The following is a 19602-nucleotide window of genomic DNA, read 5'->3' on the forward strand; positions in this document are numbered from 1 at the left end:
TGTGTTCGGTTCTTCTGCCGTTTTCTTCATCCCCATTATATCCCTATTGGGATAAATGGATGTTTCGCTGGTTGGAGATAAGTGGTGAGCTGAGTGCCACAGGGGTCAGTGTTGGGCCCGTAACTGTTCATAATGTGTGATTTGGAAGAGGAGACCAAGTTTAATGTATCCAAGTTTGCTGATGAAACTAAATTGAGTGGAAAGGCAAACTGTGCAGAGGATGTGGAGGGTCTGCAGAAAGATTTAGACAGGGTAAGTGAGTAGGCAAGGTTCTGGCAAATGGAGTACAATGTTGGTAAATTTGAGGTTTTCCAATTTGGAAGTAAAAATAGTAGGTCAGTATTATTTAAATGGTGAAAGATTGCAGCATGCTGTTGAGTAGAGGAACTTAGGAGTGCTCATACATGAATTGCTAAAAATTGACTGGCAGATGCAACAGGTAATCAGGAAGGGAAACAGAATACTGACTTTCGTTGCTAGAGGGTTTGAATTTAAGAGCAGACAGGTTCTGCTGCAGTTGTACAAAGTGTTGGTGAGGCTGCACTTGGAGTATTTTGCCCCGTTTTGGTCTCTTTACTTGAAGGAGGATATACTAGCTTTGGAGGTGGTGCAGAGGAGGGTCACCAGGTTAATTCGAGGGATGAGGGGTTACCCTATGAGGAGAGGTTGAGATGCATGGGACAGTACTTGCCAAAATTTAAAAGAATGAGAGGGGATCTTATAGAAACTTAAAATTATGAAAGTGATAGATAAGACAGAGGCAGGCATGTTGTTTCCACTGGTGGGTGTGGCTGGGGACGTGGCCTCAAGATGAAGGGGAGTAGATTGAGAACAGAGATGAGGAGGAACTGCTTTTCCCAGAGAGTAATGAATCTATGGAATTCTCTGTTCAAAGAAGCAGTAGAGGCAACTTCATTAAATATATTCAAGATTCGGAGATGCCAATGTTGGACACAGTTATTGAAGACACAGTTGGATGAGTTTTTGTCTGGTAGGGGAGTTAAGGGCATTGGGGGTAATGCAGGTAGGAGGAGCTGAGACAATGGATAGATCAGTCATGATCTTAATGAACAGCACAGCAGGCTCGATGTGCCAAATGGCCTCCGCCTGCTTCTATTACTATGAAACTTTTATAATTTCCCTGGTTTCTGACTACGAGAGATCTACATTTGTCTTTGCTAATCTTTCTTTTCTCTTCACATATTTATAGAACTTTTTACAGTTTATTTGCCCTGCCAGTTTATCTCATGCACTGTTTTACCCCTCTTGATTAAACTTTTTGTTCTCTTTTGAAGAATTCTAATATGCCCACGGTCCTCATGCTTGCTGCTTTATTGGCAATTTTATGCATTTCTTCTTCGGATCTAACACTGCCCCTAATTTATTTTGTAAGCTGCAATGAGTACTTACCATAATATATGCACATGTTCTTTAAATATTAGCCATTGCTTATCCACCATTAAAACTTTTAGCAAGGTTCCCCAATTCATCCTTGCCAATTCATGTCTCATACCCTCATAGTTCCTTTTCAGTTTCGGATTTGACTACTTCACTTTCCAGTTTATGAAGGATTTTATTATATGATGGTTGCTCTTCCCTAAACAAGAATGTTAATTAATCAGATGAGGTGCCAGAAGACAGGAGGTTGGCTAATGTGGTGCCATTATTTAAGAGAGGTGGTAAGGAAAAGCCAAGGAACTATAGAGCAGTGAGCCTGAAGTCAATGGTATGTAAGTTGTTGGAGGGGATGCTGAGGGACAGAATTTACACATATTTGGAAAGGCAAGGACTGATGAGGGAGAGTCAACATGACTTTCTGTGTGGGAAATCATATCTCATGAATTTGATTAAGTTTTTCTGAAGAAGTGCCAAAGAAGACTGATGAAGGCAGAGTAGTGTACGTGGTCTATGTGGACTTCAGCAAGGCATTCGACAAGGTTCTGTATAGGAGACTGGTTAGCAAGATTAGATTACATGGAATCCAGGGAGAGCTAACCATTTGGATACCAAATTAGCTTGAAGGTAGAAGACAGAGGGTGGTTGTAGATGGTTGTTTTTTGGACTGGAGGCCTATGACCAGTAGAGTGCCACAAGCGTCGGTGCAGGGTCCACTGCTTTTTATCATTTATATAAAGAATTTGGATGTGAATATAGGAGCAATGGTTAGTAAGTTTGCAGATGACACCAAAATTGGTGGTGCAGTGGACAGTGAAAAAGGTTATCTCAGAGTATACACAATCTTGACCAGATGGGCCAATGGGCTGAGCAATGGCAGATGAAGTTTAATTTGGATAAATGTGGCGGCTGCATTTTGGTAAGGCAAATCAGGGAAGGACTGATATACTTCATGGTCAGGTCCTGGGGTATGTTGCCAAAGAGATTTTAGGGTGAAGGCTTATGGTTTCTTGAAGGTAGAGTCACAAGTAGACAGGGTGGTGAAGAAGGCATTTAGTAAGCTTGCTTCTATTGGTCAGTGCATTGTGTACTGGAGTTGGGATATCATGTTGCCAGCTATACAAGATGCTGGTAAGGCCACGTTTGGAATACTGCATTCAATTCTGGTCTTCCTGCTAAAGGAAAGATGTTGTGAAACTTGAAAGGGTTCAGAAAAGATTAACGAGGATGTTGTCAGGGTTGGAAAGTTTGAGCTATAGAGAGAGGCTGAATAGGCTGGGGCTAATTCCCCTGGAGCATGGGAGGCTGAAGGGTGACCTTATAAAATTTTATAAAATCATGAGGGGCATGGATAAAGTGAATAGCAAAGGTCCTTTCTCCAGGGTAGCGGAGTCCAAAACTAGGGAGCATAGTTTTAAGGTGAGAGGGGAAAGATTTAAAAGGGACAACCTTTTCATGCAAAAGGCTGGTGCATGTATGGAATGAGCTGAGAGAGGAAGTGGTGGAGGCTGGTGAAGGCATCTGGATGGGTACATGAAGAGGCAGAGTTTAGAGGGATAAGGGCCAAATGCTGGCAAATGGAACTTGACTAATTTAGGATATCTGGTCGGCATGGATGAGTTGGACTGAAGGATCTGCTCCATGTTTTATAACTCTATGACTCTCATCCTTTCTCATTGTACAGAATCCAGTCTAAAATAGTCTGTTCTTTAATTGGTTCCTCAGCACTGTGGTCTAAAAGAACATGAATACACACACCAGGAAATCCTCTTCCATAATATCATTGCTAGCTTGGTATATCCAATCGATATGAAATTGAAGTCATCTATGATTACAGTTATGCCCTTCTGGCACATCTCTCTAATTTCTTGCTTAATACCTTCCCTTATATATTCACTACTATTTGGAGGCTCATAGACAACTACCAACAATGTCTTCTGCCCCTTGATCATACTTATCTTCATCCATAAAGATTCCACATCATGTTTTACTCAGTTAATGTCCTTCTTCACGACTGCACTGATATCTTCCTTTTCCAATAAAGCTACACCACCACCTTTGTTTTTGCCAATCCTTCCGAAATAACAAATACTCTGGATGATCAGTTCTTATCCTTGATCACTCATGCAGTCATGTCTCTGTCATCACAACTATTTCATAACTAGTTACGTCTAGTTGCATTAGTTCATCTACCTGATTGTGAACATTCCATGCATTAAATTGCAAAGACTTTAGACTTGTCTTTTTAACTTTGTTAGTCATCTTACTTTTATTTTGCATTATGGCTCCAATTGTTTCTCTCCCATGTTTTATCCACCTTCCACTTTTGCTTCTCATCTTTCAATTCCAGTCGAAACCCATCCTGCTTGTACTAGTCCTACTGTCCACCTTACCCAGAGACAATCCCATTGTCCCAGCAGTCCGCACCTCTCCCTTGTGCACCATTTCTCCTGTGATTTCTATTCTCACTTGTAATACTGAGATTACCACCTTAGAGGTCCTACATTTTAATTTACATCCTAATGCCCTATATTCTGCCTGTAGGACCTCATTGCTTTTTTCTAACCTATATTGTTGATACCAACATATACTACAACTACTGGACGTTCACTCTGGCCCTTCATAATGTTTTGCAGCTGCTCTGAGACAACCTTGACTCTGGCACCAGGAAAACGATCTGGAGTCTATACAGTTGCCAAAATGCCTGACTGTTCCCCTTACTATTGAATCCCCTATCACTGTAGGCCGGTCATTCTTCTTCCTCCCCTCTTGTACCCCAGACACACCCAGCAGTGCCACAGATTTGGCTTGCACTTCTTGAAGGGGAGGCAGTGGCATTGCAATAACATAGCATTCCAGAACCCAGGCTAATTTTCTGAGGACAGGAGTTTGAATTAAAATCTGGAACAAAGGGCTGACCCAATGGTGTCCACATAATTACTGTCAATTGTTGTAAAAATGCAATTCTTTCAGAAATATTCATTTAGGGAAGGAAATCTACCATCTCACCTGGTTGGCCTATATGTGCTTCCAGCCCAAATGTGGTTGACTTTTAATTGTCCTGGGTGAGAAAGCTTGTAGCCTTAGATGTTACATATCTGCTAAGAAAATTCAGGAAAGAACTTGACCAAGGTGAAGGGGGCACTTGCTCAGAAGAACTGGGGGCATCTGTTCTTAGTGTCAATGGATCGGTGTAAATAAGGGGACAAGATTTGTTCACTTGTGGAATGTGTGGCAGTATGTCTTTCTCACGCTGGGGGCTGGAGGCGTGCATATTTCACAGTTGGATGTCAGATAACTAAAAATTTGGGTTTTATCGAATACTCTTAACCAAACTCATATTCAATACGAAAAGAACTTGTAATTTAATAAGCTGAGTGGAATATGCATGTAATAAAACAAGCCTGATACGTTTTCATGTAAACCACACTGAGCAGATTTGAATTTATGAAGCTCAGCTCCCGTATCTTGACTGTTCTGGAATATGAATGTCTCATTACCCCGACAAGCTAGGAAAACATGAAGGCTGAAACTGAGATAGTAAGAAAGTTGGAAGAGAGTCAGGTGAGAGTGAGAGAGAGAGAAAACATTCTTCTGTAAATTACATTCACTGACCTAAGGGTTCAAAGGACACAGAGAGAGAGAGAGACAGAGACAGAGACAGACAGACAGGATGGAAGCTGCTGGAAAGATTAACTCTTTATGGTCTGATTTGAATGTGCACTGGCTTGTCATGGATTGAATGTTTGTGTGTTGTTCCCTGGAGCTCGAGATCCAGGAATGTTATGAATTTAATTTGCATTCTGGGTATCTATGATGATTTTAAAAGAAAAAGCCACTTTGTAGGACAATGATACTGGGCATGTTAGCTGAGCGAGGTTACTTCATGACCTTTCCACATAGTTTAGACTAGCCCCTCATTATGATGTACTGTTAAAAGGGAAGGTTATCTAGCCAAAGCAATTAGCCATTTGGGGCCTGGCTGGATCAAGGGTTCCCACTTTGATGTGCATGTAGCTTAATTAGTCAAGCATACTCAGACCTGTCAATGAGTTCCTCTTCCTCTGCAAACTTTTGCCATTTTATTGCTGTTCATCTGATTAAGGACATGTGGTGTTTTTATAATTTTAATACCAATTTCTGTCTAAAGACAACTTGTTTGCAGCAATAAGGGGAGCAGCCTGACAGAGCTCTTAGGGGTAAGAGCTGGCGCTACTACTTTGCTAATGGTTTTAAAACCTTAGCTCAAGCCTGGCTTGTAGGTATCTATGTTAAAGTGTAACATTGATGCCATTGGTAAATAAAGCTAATAATTTAAACTAAACTGTCTGTAAGAGTTTTATATTTCAGACTACCACAGAGTACGATCTCTGGGACGAACCAAGAGAGACTTACAGGTCAAGTCCCACAGGGATTCCCTGAGCCGTTTCGAATAGGTACTTTAATATCTGGACAACTAGGGATGAGCAATCAATGCTGACCTGGCCAGCAATGCCCACATCCTACAAAATATCTCCCGAGAAATCTCATCCCCAATAATATCCATGGTATGTCTGGTACAGAGTGGTATAGCAAAGGGATTCCTGTACAACAGAAATCGAAACACTGACATTTTAAATTTATAGAAAGTGAAAGGACCAGCAAATCAGTCAACTATTTTAATACTAAAATAATTCTGATTTCTTTTCACGTTGTCTCCATTTCTTCAATTAGCTTTGCTTTGATGTAATGTCAGCGAAATGGCCACATCCTAATTTTGCATGCTGGTAAATTAGATTTAATTACCATAATTCATTCATATATATTCATCAGTAGTTAGATAATGAAAAGATCCTTCCAGTCTCAAAGATGGACCTTTTAGAAATTTTAGGTGGAAGCTAACATGATTTGCACAGGTATTAATTGTAATAGACAGCACACAGCCCAGGTACAAGTGGATTACAGCCATAGTAGTATTACAAAAGGACTCAGTGCCCCCAGCTCAAATAGGAGGAAAAAAAAATTAGTTTCGAACTGCTAAGCTGTGGACAAGAAATTAGAATCTGAATTTGAATGGGAATCAAGTCTCAACCACAAAACCAAGGCTACCACACCAAACAGCAGTACTGAGGGAGCACTGCATTGTCAGAGGTGTCATCTTTCAGGTAGGATGTTAAACCAAAGTCCTCTCTGCCCTCTTGGGTGGATACAGAAAAGGGTCCAATCAGACTATGTCTAGCAGGTGGACTGGAGCAGTTCAAGGCAGCTCACACCACCTTCACAAGGGTACCTAAGGATGGGCAATAAATGTTGGCCAGCCAGCAATGCCCATACCCTACAAATGAATAGGAAGAACAACAACGGCGTGTTGATTTAGTAGTTTTCATGACTGCCAAATGTGCGTCAGCCCTGCACAGCTAATGAAGTACTTTAGATAATTTTTAAGTGTTCTCATGTGGAAAATATGGCAGCGAATTTGTTAACAGCAAGCTCTGCGCTTTTCCAGCAACACATTTTAAGCTCCTACAAAAGCAATGTAATGATGACCACATAATCTGTTTCTGCTATGTTGAGTGAGGGATAAATATTGGCCAAGATGGGTACATACAGGTGGCCAAAAAGTGTCATGGATTTATTTTTTACATCCAATGATTCCAGACTGGGTATCATGCCAATATTTTATCCAACAAGAGGACCTGTCACTAATACAGCACTCTCTCAGTAATGCATTAGGATTGTCAGCTCTGATTTTTCAATTTTAGTCCTGTACAGGGGCTTGAACTTTGACTCTCGAGAATTCAGCGCACTACAAAGTGAACTACAGTTGACATTATTTCATAAAAAAGGATCTCCTGCTGTTGTCCTGAACAAAAGATTTATCCATCACCCAACATCAACAAAACAGATAAGCAACAACATGATAAATGACTAAGTTAAGGGAGCTTGCTGTGGGCAAATTAGTTGCTAGATTTCCTGTATTATGACATTGAAATATGTCGCTAGTTGTGAAGCATTTTGGAATTCCCAAGATCATGAGAAGTTCTTTATAATACAATTTCATTCAGATATCTCAGCATATCCTTGAGCAAGCTGTACACGTGGGGTGTAGGTACATGAATAATGTTTTGGAATTTTTTGACAGCTAGCACGTGAAAGAGGGAGCGCATAATTTGGGATGGAAAAGAATCAGAGTGTTGCACAAGATTAGCTTCCACTTAATTCACTACATTTGTGTGTCCTTAAGCAAACAATATGGGCAAGCATGACAGCATACTGAGTGGTGAGAAAGACTTTTAGAGGTGTGTGCCTGTGATAGATGCAGAAACCTGTGTGCATGAGTGTGTGTGTGTGTGTGTGTGTGTGTATGCGCACGTGCACACGCATGCGTGAAGATGCGTGTGCACATGTACAAGCGTGCATACACACACACAGGCCCACTGCACATATTTGAACTTAGTTGTTGCAAGACCCACCCGAGTCTGATGATGCTTTCAGTCAGGCAATAATTGATATAGTTGTTGCAGTTATGGTGAGTACAATCAGATAATAGCAGATAATAGCAAATAATAATCGCAGCTATTTATTATCCCTGAAATACTGGCTTATAACAGAAGCTGCACAGGCCCAAAGTGTACCAGTCAGATATCCTCCTGTCACGTGGAATCACAGTTGAATGCAATCTTTATCTTATCTATGTCCAAATTATATCACTTAAAAGCAAAGTCATAAAAATCACTGAATACAGCAAAGAAAGAGGCCATTTGGCTCATCACACAATTGTGACCTCTTTGATAAAGCCATCCAATTAATCTCAGTCCACCTTGCTTTTTTCCAAAAATGTATCTTTTTTCTCTCTCAATGGTAAAATACTTTTTGGCTCAACTCATCCGTGCTGATCAGATATTCTAAACTGATCTAGTCCTATTCGTCAGCTTTTGGCCCTTATCCCACTAAGCCCTTCCTATTCATATACCCATCCAGATGCCTTTAAAATATTGTAAGTGTACCAGCCTCCACCACTTCCTCTGGCAGCTTGTTTAAACAAGCATCACACTCTGCGTGAAAAAGTTGCCCCTCAGGTCCCTTTTAAATCTCTCTTCTTTAACTTTAAACCAATGCATTTTAGTTTTGGACACTCCCCCCATCCCACATCACCACCTCCCCGCCCCCTGCCCCACCCCCCAACTCTGAGAAAAAGACATCTTAATTATTCACCCTATTCATGCCCCTCATGATTTTATTAGCTTCTACAAGGTCTACAGCATCCCAAGGAAAATAGCCCCAACCTATTCAGCCTCTCCCTATAACGCAAACCCCCAGAAAGAGCCTTGTCAATCTTTTCTGCATCCTTTCAAGTTTAACAACATTTTCCCATTGCAGGGAGACCAGAATTGAATGCAGTATTCCAAAAATGGCCTAACCAATGGCCTGTACAGCAGCAAAATGACAACCCAACTCCTACACTCAATGTACTGACCTCTGAAGGCAAATGTACCAAATGCCATCACCATCCTCTCGACCCGTGACTCCACTTTCACGGAACTATGCAGCACCCCAAGTTCATTTTGCTTGGCATCACTGCCAAGACCTTACCATTAAGTGTATAAGTCCTGCCCTGATTTGCCTTACCAAAATGCAACACTTCACATTTATCTAAATTAAACTCCAGCTGCCACTCCTCAGCCCACTGCCCTATCTGATCAAGCTTACTCTGAGGTAACCTTCTTCACTGTCCACTACACCTCCAATTTTAATGTAATCTGCAAACTTACTAACCATTCTTCCTATATTCTCATCCAAATCATTTATACAAATGACGAAAAGTGGTGTACCCTGCACCAATCCTTGAAACATACCATTGGTCACAGGCATCCAGCCTGAAAAACTCTCTACCACCCTCTGTCTCTTACCTTCAAGCTAGTGTATCCAAACAGCTAGCTCCTCCTGCATTCCACGTGATCTGGCCTTGCTAACCATTCTACCAGGCAGAACCTTGTCGAACACCTTACTGAAGTCTATACAAACCATGTCTATAGCTCTACCCCATCAATCGCCTTCATCATTTCTTCAAAAATCTCAATCAAATTTGTGAGATACAATTTCCCACGCACAAAGCCATGATGACTCTCCTTATTCAGTCCTGGCCTTTCAAATTCAAGTAAATTCTGTCCCTCAGAATTTCTTCCAGCAACTTAACAACTGACGTCAGGGTCACCGGTCTACAATTCCCTGGCTTTGCCTTACCACTTCCTTAAATAATAGCACCACAATAACCACCCTGCAGTCTTCCAGCACCTCACCTCTGGCTATCAATGATACAAATATTTCAGCAAGGGGCCCAGTAAACTCTTCCCTAGCCTCCCACAAAGTTGCCATGAGTGGGTGTACCCTGGTAAGCTTCACTCTGTTGCAGTCAGACTGATTGTTTCGCTCAGTTGCCTGGGAGAATATGGAGGAATGGTAATGCCACTTGACTATGAATCCAGAGCCCCAGACCAATGCTCTGGGGATGATGGAACCCAATGGAATTTGAATTCAGTTAATAAATGTGGAATATAAAGCTAGTCTTAATGATGGCAATCATGAAACTAACACCAATTGTTTCAAACTAAGCATCTGATTCACAGTGTAATTTAAGGTCCATTGCTAGATCCACTACTTTTTGTCATTTATATAAATGATGTGATGCGAACGTAGGAGATATAGTTAGTAAGTTTGTAGATGTCTCCAAAATTGATGGTGGAGTGGACAGCTAAGAAGGTTACCTCAGAGAACAACGGGATCTTGATCAGATGGGCCAAAGGGCCGAACAGTGGCAGATGAAGTTTAATTTAGATAAATGTGAGGTGCGCATTTTGGAAAGGCAAATCAGGGCAGGACTTAACCACTTAATGGTAAGGTCCTGGGGAGCGTTTCTGAACAAAGAGACTTTGGACTGCAGGTTCATAGTTCCTTGATAGTGGAGTTGTAAGTAGATAGGATAGTGAAGAAGCCATTTGGTATGCTTGCCTTCATTGGTCAGTGCATTGTGTATAGAAGTTGGGAAGTCATGTTGCAGCTGTAGAGGACATTGGTTATGCTGTTTTTGGAATACTGCATTCAATTCTGGCCTCACTGCTATAGGAAATATGTTGTGAAACTTGAAAGGGTTCAGAAAAGATTTTAGATTTTAGATTAGATTAGATTAGATTAGATTACTTACAGTGTGGAAACAGGCCCTTCGGCCCAACAAGTCCACACCGACCGGCCGAAGCGCAACCCACCCATACCCCTACCTTTATCCCTTTAACCTAACACTACGGGCAATTTAGCATGGCCAATTCACCTGACCCGCACATCTTTGGACTGTGGGAGGAAACCGGAGCACCCGGAGGAAACCCACGCAGACACGGGGAGAATGTGCAAACTCCACACAGTCAGTCGCCTGAGTCGGGAATTGAACCCGGGTCTCTGGCGCTGTGAGGCAGCAGTGCTAACCACTGTGCCACCGTGCCGCCCAATTTATAAGGATATTATCAGGGTTGGAGGAATTGAGCTATAGGGAGAGGCTGAATAGGCTGGGGCTAATTCCCCTGGAGCGTGGGAGGCTGAAGGGTGACGTTATAGAGGTTTATAAAATCATTCGGGGCACAGATAGGATGAATAGCCAAGATCTTTTCCCTAGGATAGGGGAGTCCAAAACTAGATGGCATAGGTTTAACATGAGAGGGGAAATATTTAAAAGGGAACTAAAGGCCAACCTTTTCACGTACAGGGTGGTGCATGTATGGAATGAGCTGCCAGAGAAAGTGGTGGAGGCTGGTACAATTACAATATTTAAAAAGACATCTAAATGGGCACATGAATAGGAAAGGTTTAGAGGGATATGCGCCAAATGCTGGTGAATGGGACTAGATTAATTTAGGATATCTGGACGGCATGGACAAGTTGGATCTGTTTCCATGCTGTACAGCTCTATAACTCTATGAAATCCACCTTCTTATCCAACCTGGTCTATGTGATTCCAGATCCACAGCAATGTAGTTTATTCTTAAATGCATTTTGAAATGGCCTAACAAGCCACTCAGTTCAAGGGCAATTAGGGATGGATGATAAATATAAGCCTTACCGGCGACACGCAAATTCTGTGCAAGAATAAATACATTTTTTAAAAGATACTTCCAAGTTCTGCTATGGATTTCTCATAACTGTTCTTATTGGGAGTTCTCCAATGTGGACTCTCAATGCTGTAAACAATGGAAGAGTAGTTCAAGCAGCCACCTTGAGACAAGAATATCAATGGGGTTTTCCCTGGGCAATAGTTCTTACTCATTCCATTTCTACAGTGAGTATGTATAGGGATCCTGGGGAAAGTCAGACAGGAGGGGAAGGAAAAAGGAGCTTTGATTCCTGAACCTTAATATAAAATATAATGCACATGAAAAAATAAATCTAAAATTGTGGGTTGACTTTTACATTCTTTATTGGAATTCTTTGAAGAAGTGACATACACTGTGGATAAAGATGAACCTATAGATGTGCTGTACTTGGATTTCTGGAGTGAATTTGATAATGTGCCACATAAAAGGTTACTGCACGAAGTCGGAGCTCATGAACTAGGCGATACCTATTAAATGGACAGAAGTTAGGTTGCCTGGCAGAAAACTGGGTCTTTTTTCTGATTGGCAGAATGTGATGAGTGGAATTCTACATGGATCTGCTTTTGTAATTTATGACTTAAAAGAGGGGATCGAAGGTCTGGGAGCTAATTTGCAGATGACACAAAAATAGAAAAGCTTGATAGGAAGAGGACAGAAAGGGTGAGTGAGTGGGCAAAAACCTGATAGGTGCAGTGATGTTGGAAAATGTGAAATTGTTCACTTTGGCAGGAAGAATCAAAAAAGGCACTATTATTTAAATAGAGAATGACTGCAGAATTCTGAAGCACAGAGAGATTTAGGTGTTCTGGTACATGAAAAATTGAGGTGCTCTACTGCAAAAATCAATAAAAGTTAGTATATAAGACCTTGAATAGACTTGACAAGGTCTAATCTGTTGGTGTGGTCAGAAGATGTATTGTTTCAAAATTAGGCATCATCTTTTTTGACAGAGATGGGAGCATTTTTCTGAGGGTTTGGAACTCTCGATCTCAGAAAGTGATAGAGGCAGGATCATTGGATATTTTAAAGAATATAAGAAACAGGAGCAGGAGCAGACCATCTGGCCCATCAAGCATGTTCCGCCACTCAATAAGAGCATGGCTGATTTTTTCGTAAACTCAGCTCCACTTACCTGCCTGCTAATCATAACACTTAATTCCTTTACTGTTCAAAAATCTATCTTTGCCTTAAAAAAACAGAAGTTGGCACATATTTGTCGATGGGTTATGAAAGGTCATCAGAGGTAGTAGGAACGTGGAATTTAAAACACAAACAGATCAGCCATGAACTTATTTAATGATGGAGTGGGTTTCAGGGCCGAAAGACCCAATCTGCTCAGAATTTTTATATTTTTATTTACATAAGTTTACATGCTTAGCAGCATCTGTGGAGAACTAGTTAACATTGAGTCCAATATGACTTTTCTTCTGAAACCAAAGTGCTCCTCCCAGCTCTGCAAGAGCCACATTGGATCCAAAATGTAGACTCTGTTTCTTCTCATAGATGATGTCAAATGTGCTGGGTTTCTCCAGTATTTTGTTCAAAAAGAAATTGAAACCTGTCAATCCTACATTTCTTAAACTTGGGATATTATTTGTAGGACTCCTACTAGTACCCTAACCAAGACTGGTAGTGATTTAGGACCAAAGAGAGAAGAGGTGGGGGCTGAACCTCATTATGCATGTGCCAGCACAGTCATTGAGGGAGCTAATGAGCTGTTTTAAAGCCCAGAATGCTGACAGAGATATCAGAAACACAAATATTTCCCTAGCAACTCAAAGAATATATTTATATGATAATTGCACAATACACATCCCCTTTATAGAGCAGTCAAGCGAAAAATATGCGAAATTTCAATCAAGAGCTGTCGGTGTGTGTGTAACAGCCTCAAGCTTTGATGTGCAGAGGCAGCTGTGAACTGCATTCTCCTATCATTAAATGAGACAGGATGTCAACACAGTTCCACATCAAGTCTGGGACTAATACGAAAGCATTTTGTAATTTCTGACAATGTGAAACCTTCACTCTCTTCTTTTCCTTCCCTTCCCCCATTCCAATGGCTCCAATTGCTGCTAGAGCAGCAGCATCAGTATCAGTCTGTCAAGTATCAGCTGTGGCTCAGTGGGGAGCAGTCTCGCTACTCAAGTTAGAATGATGTAAGTTCGAAACTGCTCCAGAGACTTGAGCATAAAATCCATGTTGACATCTTCAGTGTTGCACAGAAGGAGAGCTGCACTGTCAGTGGTGCAAGCCTCTGACATTAAATCATGGTCCCACACACCCTCTCAGGTACAATAGTCCACAGTCTGAATAAAGAGGAAGGTGAGTCCTCCCTGACCAATACTTGTCCCTCAACTAATATGACCTAAATAGAACATCTGTTCATAATCATATTGTGGTTGGCAGGACCTTGCTATACACAAGTTGGATGTCATATTTGCTTCATTACAACAGTAACTACACTTCAAAAAGTAATTAACTGGCCATAATCCAATTTAAGATGTCCTGAGGTTGTGAAAAGTTAATTCTTCCTCTATTATATCACACAGCAATTTTTTCCTTTCTGGTGAACCTAGACCACAGAACAGTTCAGCTATTTTAATGTTATTTCGTCACCCTCAATCTTGGCTAGTGTTAAGACAAGGAACTCTGGCTGACTTCAAATGCAAGCTAAGGGAGGGTCAGACCAATTGTCATGCCCCTAATGTCCATCAAACAACCTCTCTTTGGCAATGTACTAATACACCCTATAATTTCCAATGAATTCTAACTAAGGCTACATAAAGAGGTGTCCAAATCTGACAGGGCCACAGTATCGTCACATCCAGCCAGAAATACCAAACAAAATTGCATTCAGACAAAGCCTGAATGCCCTTGCAGTCTAGACTTGTATAAAATTCCAACAGGAGCCAGCACCACAGGAACATCACCAAAAGGAAGGAAGCAGGAAAGAAACATGGAACAACGAAAGCCAATTCCTCTAAGAGAACGATCACTTTTCTTGTCCAACATATTCTGCCTCATCAGAGACTTTACCCAATTACTCACCTTGTACATCCCATTTGCAATGTCCCCTTACAAATATTAAATTTGCTACTTGATTTTTTCTGTTCCTTTCTTAGGAAAGTGTGGTCTCCACTCCCGATGATACTGTACAAATATTTTTAAATAAAATAAGACCTCAGGGTAATTAGCATGGATAGAGGTTTGTTTCACTGATGGGAAGCTGAGAGTAGGGAATTCATTTTTAGATTGACAAGCTGTAACTAGTGGACTGCCACAGGATCATGCTGATCCCTTAACAATTTACAATCTATATCACTAACTTGGATGATGGGACCAAACATACAGTAGAAACATTTGCTGGTGACTTGAAGCTAGGTAGACATGTAAATTGTGAAGCTGATAAAATGAGTCTGTGCAGAGATATGAATAAATGGAGTTAGCAAAACTTGGCAGAGAGTATAACTTGGAAAAATGCGCATTTGTCCACTTTGACTGGAAAATAAAACAGTACATTATTTAAGAGGACAGACTGCTGAATGCAGATGTACTGAGGGGTCTGGGAGTGTCCTGGTGCAAGAATCATAAATGCATTGCATGCAGGTACAGCAAGATTAAATGGAATGTTGATGCTTATTGCATCAAGAATTTAATATAAATGCAGGGATGAATTTTTGCTGTTGTACAGGCCTCAGTGAGGTCATCTCTGGAGTACTGTGCAAATGTGAATCTCCTTACTCAAGGAAGGACGTAATTAGGTGTAAGGAAGTGGATCAAAGAGAATGCATCTCCTTGTGGGAGGACTCAAGAAGTAGGGAACGCGACTTAAACATAAAGGAGCTTCTTATTTGAAATTGAGGTGAGAAGCATGTTTTTTTCTCTGCAGACTTTGAAATTCTCTTCCCCAGAGAGCAGTAGAAGCTAGGACATTAAATATTTGGTATGCTTTCTTTTATTGGTCAGAATATTGAGTACAGGAATTGGGAGGTCATGTTGCAGCTGTACAGGACATTGGTTAGGCCATTGTTAGAATATTGTGTGCAATTCTGGTCTCCTTCCTATCGGAAGGATGTTGTGAAACTTGAAAGGGTTCAGAAAAGATTTACAGGGATGTTGCCAGGGTTGGAGGATTTGAGCTATAGGGAGAGGCCGAACAGGCTGGGGCTGTTTTCCCTGGAGCGTCCGAGGCTGAGGGGTGACCTTATAGAGGTTTACAAAATTATGAGGGGCGTGGATAGGATAAATAGACAAAGTCTTTTCCCTGGGATCTAGAGGGCATAGGTTTAGAGTGAGAGGGGAAAGTTATAAAAGAGACCTAAGGAGCAACTTTTTCACACGGAAGGTGGTACGTGTATGGAATGAGCTGCCAGAGGAAGTGGTGGAGGCTGGTGCAATTGCAACATTTAAGAGGCATTTGGATGGGTATATTAATAGGAAGGGTTTGGAGGGATATGGGCCGGGTGCTGGCAGGTGGGACTAGATTGGGTTGGGATATCTGGTCGGCATGGACGGGTTGGACTGAAGGGTCTGTTTCCATGCTGTACGTCTCTATGACTCCATATTCAAGGTTGAGTTGGATAGATTTTCAATAGACTAGGGAGTCAAGGCAATGGGAGGTGGGGCATTGGATAATATTAACTTTAGTGTTGGGCATCATTCTCCCCAGATAACCTACGCTCAGCTGAAGAGAGCTATTGAATGTAAACACACAGGACTAGCTGCCACAGATTTGTGGATCTTGGATTGCTGACATCAGAGGGGTCATTCACAACTTGGAATGAGGGGGACACAGAGAACTGAACTGATCTCTACATTGACAGATGGTCCCTAAAGCAGGCTAACAATTGCAGCTGAACAGACTGCATTCTTTACATTCATAATTTTTAATCATGGACCCTGAATCTTGCTTTCTTTTTAAAAACCAAGGAACATTTTAAATAATGACTTTATTAAGGAGACAAAAAAGATTTTTAATAAGAGATTTACCTAAAACAGCACAGACAAGAGGGCGAGAGGGGATGTTCTTCTCAGCGGCTTTCTTCCGATGTCGCATGGGCTAGGAGGTGATTTAAAAGTTAACAGAACAATTTTATGGACCATGAAGAGACAATTAGTCCTTCTTTGACAGGTTATGTCTACAACCAAATCCTCAATCAATCCTATCACATAATGAAATTCGGTTTACATTTTTGTTTTGTAATTGCTGAATTGCATTCAAAATAAAGAATTTTTAACAAGTTGAAGATATACAGAGAAAGCAGTGAACAATCAAAAGAACAAAGCAGTTTCAGCATATCAGAGAGGCTCTGTCTAAGTAATCATGTTCCTGCCCTTTTGTTCATTCTTTTCTTTTTTTTTATTCACTCGGGGGCTGTGGTTGTTGCTGGATCAGCCAGCATTTATTGCCCACCCTTAGTTGCCCTTCACAAGGTCATGGTGAGCTACCTTTTGAACCTGCAGTCTATGTGCTGTAGGTTGACTCACAATCCCCTTAGGGAAGGAATTTCAGGATTTTGAGACAGTCACAGTGAAGGAACAAGTCAGGATGTTAAGTAGCTTGGAGGGGAGCTTGCAGGTGTAGGTGTTCCCATGTAACTGTTGCCCTTGTCTTTCCAGATGAAAGTTGTCAGGGGTTTGGAAGATGTTATCTAAAGATTTCGGTGAACTTCTGCCATGCATCTTGTAGGTAGTACACACTGCTGCTACTGAGCATCGGTGGTGGAGGGAGTGGATGCTTGTGAACGTGGTGCTAATCAATCAGGCTGCTTTGATGGAGATGGCATAAAGCTTCCTGAGGGTATTTTGAACTGCACCCATTCAGGGAAGTGGGGAGCAATCCATCACACTTGTGCCTTGTAGATGGAGGACAGGTTCTGCATGTCAGGAGGTGAATTACTTTCCACTGTATTCCACATTTCTGACCAGCTCTTGCAGCCACTGTGTTTATGTAGCATGTCCGTTTGAGTTTCTGATCAATGGTAAGCTCGATAATGTTGATAGTGGGGGATTCAGAGATGGTAACATCATTCAATGTCAAGCGGTGGTAGGGTCAGATTGTCTCTTATTGGAGATGATCACTGATTGGCATTTGTATAATGCAAATATTACTAACCACTTGTCAGCCCAAGCCTGGATATTGTCCAGATCTTGCTGCATTTGAACATGACGTGCTTCAGCATCTGAGAGAGTTGTGAGTGGTGCTGAACATTGTATAATCATCGGCAAACATCAACACTTCTGACCTCATGCTGGAGGGAAGGTCATTTATAAAGCAGTTGAAGACAGTTGGGCTCGGACACTACCCTGAGGAATTCTTGCAGAGGAGTCCGGGAGCTGAGATGACTAACCTCCAACAACCACAACCATCTTCCTATGTGCTCGGTATGACTCCAATATACAGTGAAGAGTTTGCCCCAACACCCATTGATTCCAATACTGCTGGGACTCCATCATGCCACACTTGTTCAAATGCAGATTTCATGTCAAGCACTATCACTCTCACCTCTGGGATTCAGTTCTTTTGTCCATGTTTGAACCAAGGCTGAAATGAGGCCAGGAGCTAAACGGCCCAGTCGGAACCCAAACTGGGTGTCACTGAGCAGATTATTGCTGAGCAGGTGCTGCTTAATAGGACAGTTGATGTTGTCTTCAATCACATTATTACTCAACTCAAACTGCGCATAATTTCCAACACAGACATGTGAAAGAAAGGGAGCATGTGGCTTCGTATACTCAGTCATGGATTTAGTTACTGTCAACTGCCATTTTTTGTCTTACTTTTGCCTTACATCAAGCCAATTTGAACAAGAGAGCACCAAATTCAGCAATGTACAGTAGCTTGGGAGGATTCATACAATTTTGGTTCTGAGATCTAATGTTTGATAAGTGAGAGTTAAATTCTTGTCAGAGTCTGACCTGTGTTATACTTCACCTGAGGGCATTTGATGAGACAGTATAGAAGAAGCTTTGCTCTTTATCCAAATCTATGCTGTAACAGTCTGGGAGTGTCTGATTTGGACAACGTGAGGGAGCTTTCCTCTTGACCCTGTACTGTCACTCTCCGAACAGTGTTTTATGGAGACAGCTTTACTCTCCATCAAACGCCATGCTGTCCTGTCCTGGAAGTGTTTACATTGGGTTGGGATATCTGGTCGACATGGACGGGTTGGACCGAAGGTCTGTTTCCATGCTGTATATCTCTATGACTCTAAGTCTTACTTTCTGTTTAAAAGAATACAGGGAACTTTGCTCTATATCCAAACTCATCTGTAACTGTCCTGGGAGTATTGTTGGGGACAGTATAGAGAAAGCCTTTCTCTGTATCTAACTGGGGAGGTAATGGTGTAGTGGCGTTATCACTGAACTGTTAATCCAGAGACCCAGGTAATATCCTGGGACACAGGTTCAAATCCTGCCATGGCAGATGGTGAAATTTGAATTCAATAAAAAAAAATCTGAAATTAACATTCTAATGAGGAGCATAAAACCATTGTCGATTGTCAGAAAAACCCAGCTGGCTCACTAATGTCCTTTAATGAAGGAAACTGCCATCTTTACCTGGTCTGGCCTACCTGACTTCAGACCCACAGCAATATGGTTGACTCTGAACTGCTCTCTGGGCAATTAGGAATGGGTAATACATGCTGGCTCAGCCAGCAATGCCCTCATCCCATGAACAGATTTTTTTAAAAAGCTCTAATGTAGCTGCAACAGGATTAGGCTTAGAGTCCTGGGTTTAATGGAGACAGTAGATGGAGTTTTACTACCAGTTAAAACAAAAAGAGTTGGGACAGTCTTACTCTGTAACTAATCCTATGCTATAACCGTCGGGGAAGTGTTTGATGCAGACGATGGTGACATTAGTGAACAGGTTTCTTTTTCCATATTAATGTGTGGAACAAAACAAGAGACAGAGGACCTATCAATCCCTAGGATGGGACATGTTCATTGTGTGTACAATTACATTGCAGATTAAGATCATCACTTGGACTCCCTCACTCTGAAATAAAAGCAGAAACTGCAGTGCAGATTAGACAACAGCTAGAAGTGAAAAGACAGGTTAATATTTCCCAGAACTTCATATGTA

General features: G+C 41.5%; 1 protein-coding gene across 1 annotated transcript in view; it reads right to left on the reverse strand.

Annotated features, from left to right (window-relative positions):
- armh3 (armadillo like helical domain containing 3) overlaps window positions 1–19602 on the reverse strand; it is a 152537-nt gene that overhangs the window by 62059 nt on the left and 70876 nt on the right. The window contains exon 18 of the mRNA XM_043712942.2: window positions 16503–16572. Within this exon, the coding sequence (XP_043568877.2) occupies window positions 16503–16572 (70 nt within the window). The remainder of the gene's footprint in view (window positions 1–16502; window positions 16573–19602) is intronic.

Source organism: Chiloscyllium plagiosum, unplaced genomic scaffold (assembly GCF_037043375.1).
Source record: "Chiloscyllium plagiosum isolate Xiang-an unplaced genomic scaffold, Cpla_swu_hap1 HiC_scaffold_22, whole genome shotgun sequence".
Lineage (NCBI taxonomy): Eukaryota > Metazoa > Chordata > Chondrichthyes > Orectolobiformes > Hemiscylliidae > Chiloscyllium > Chiloscyllium plagiosum.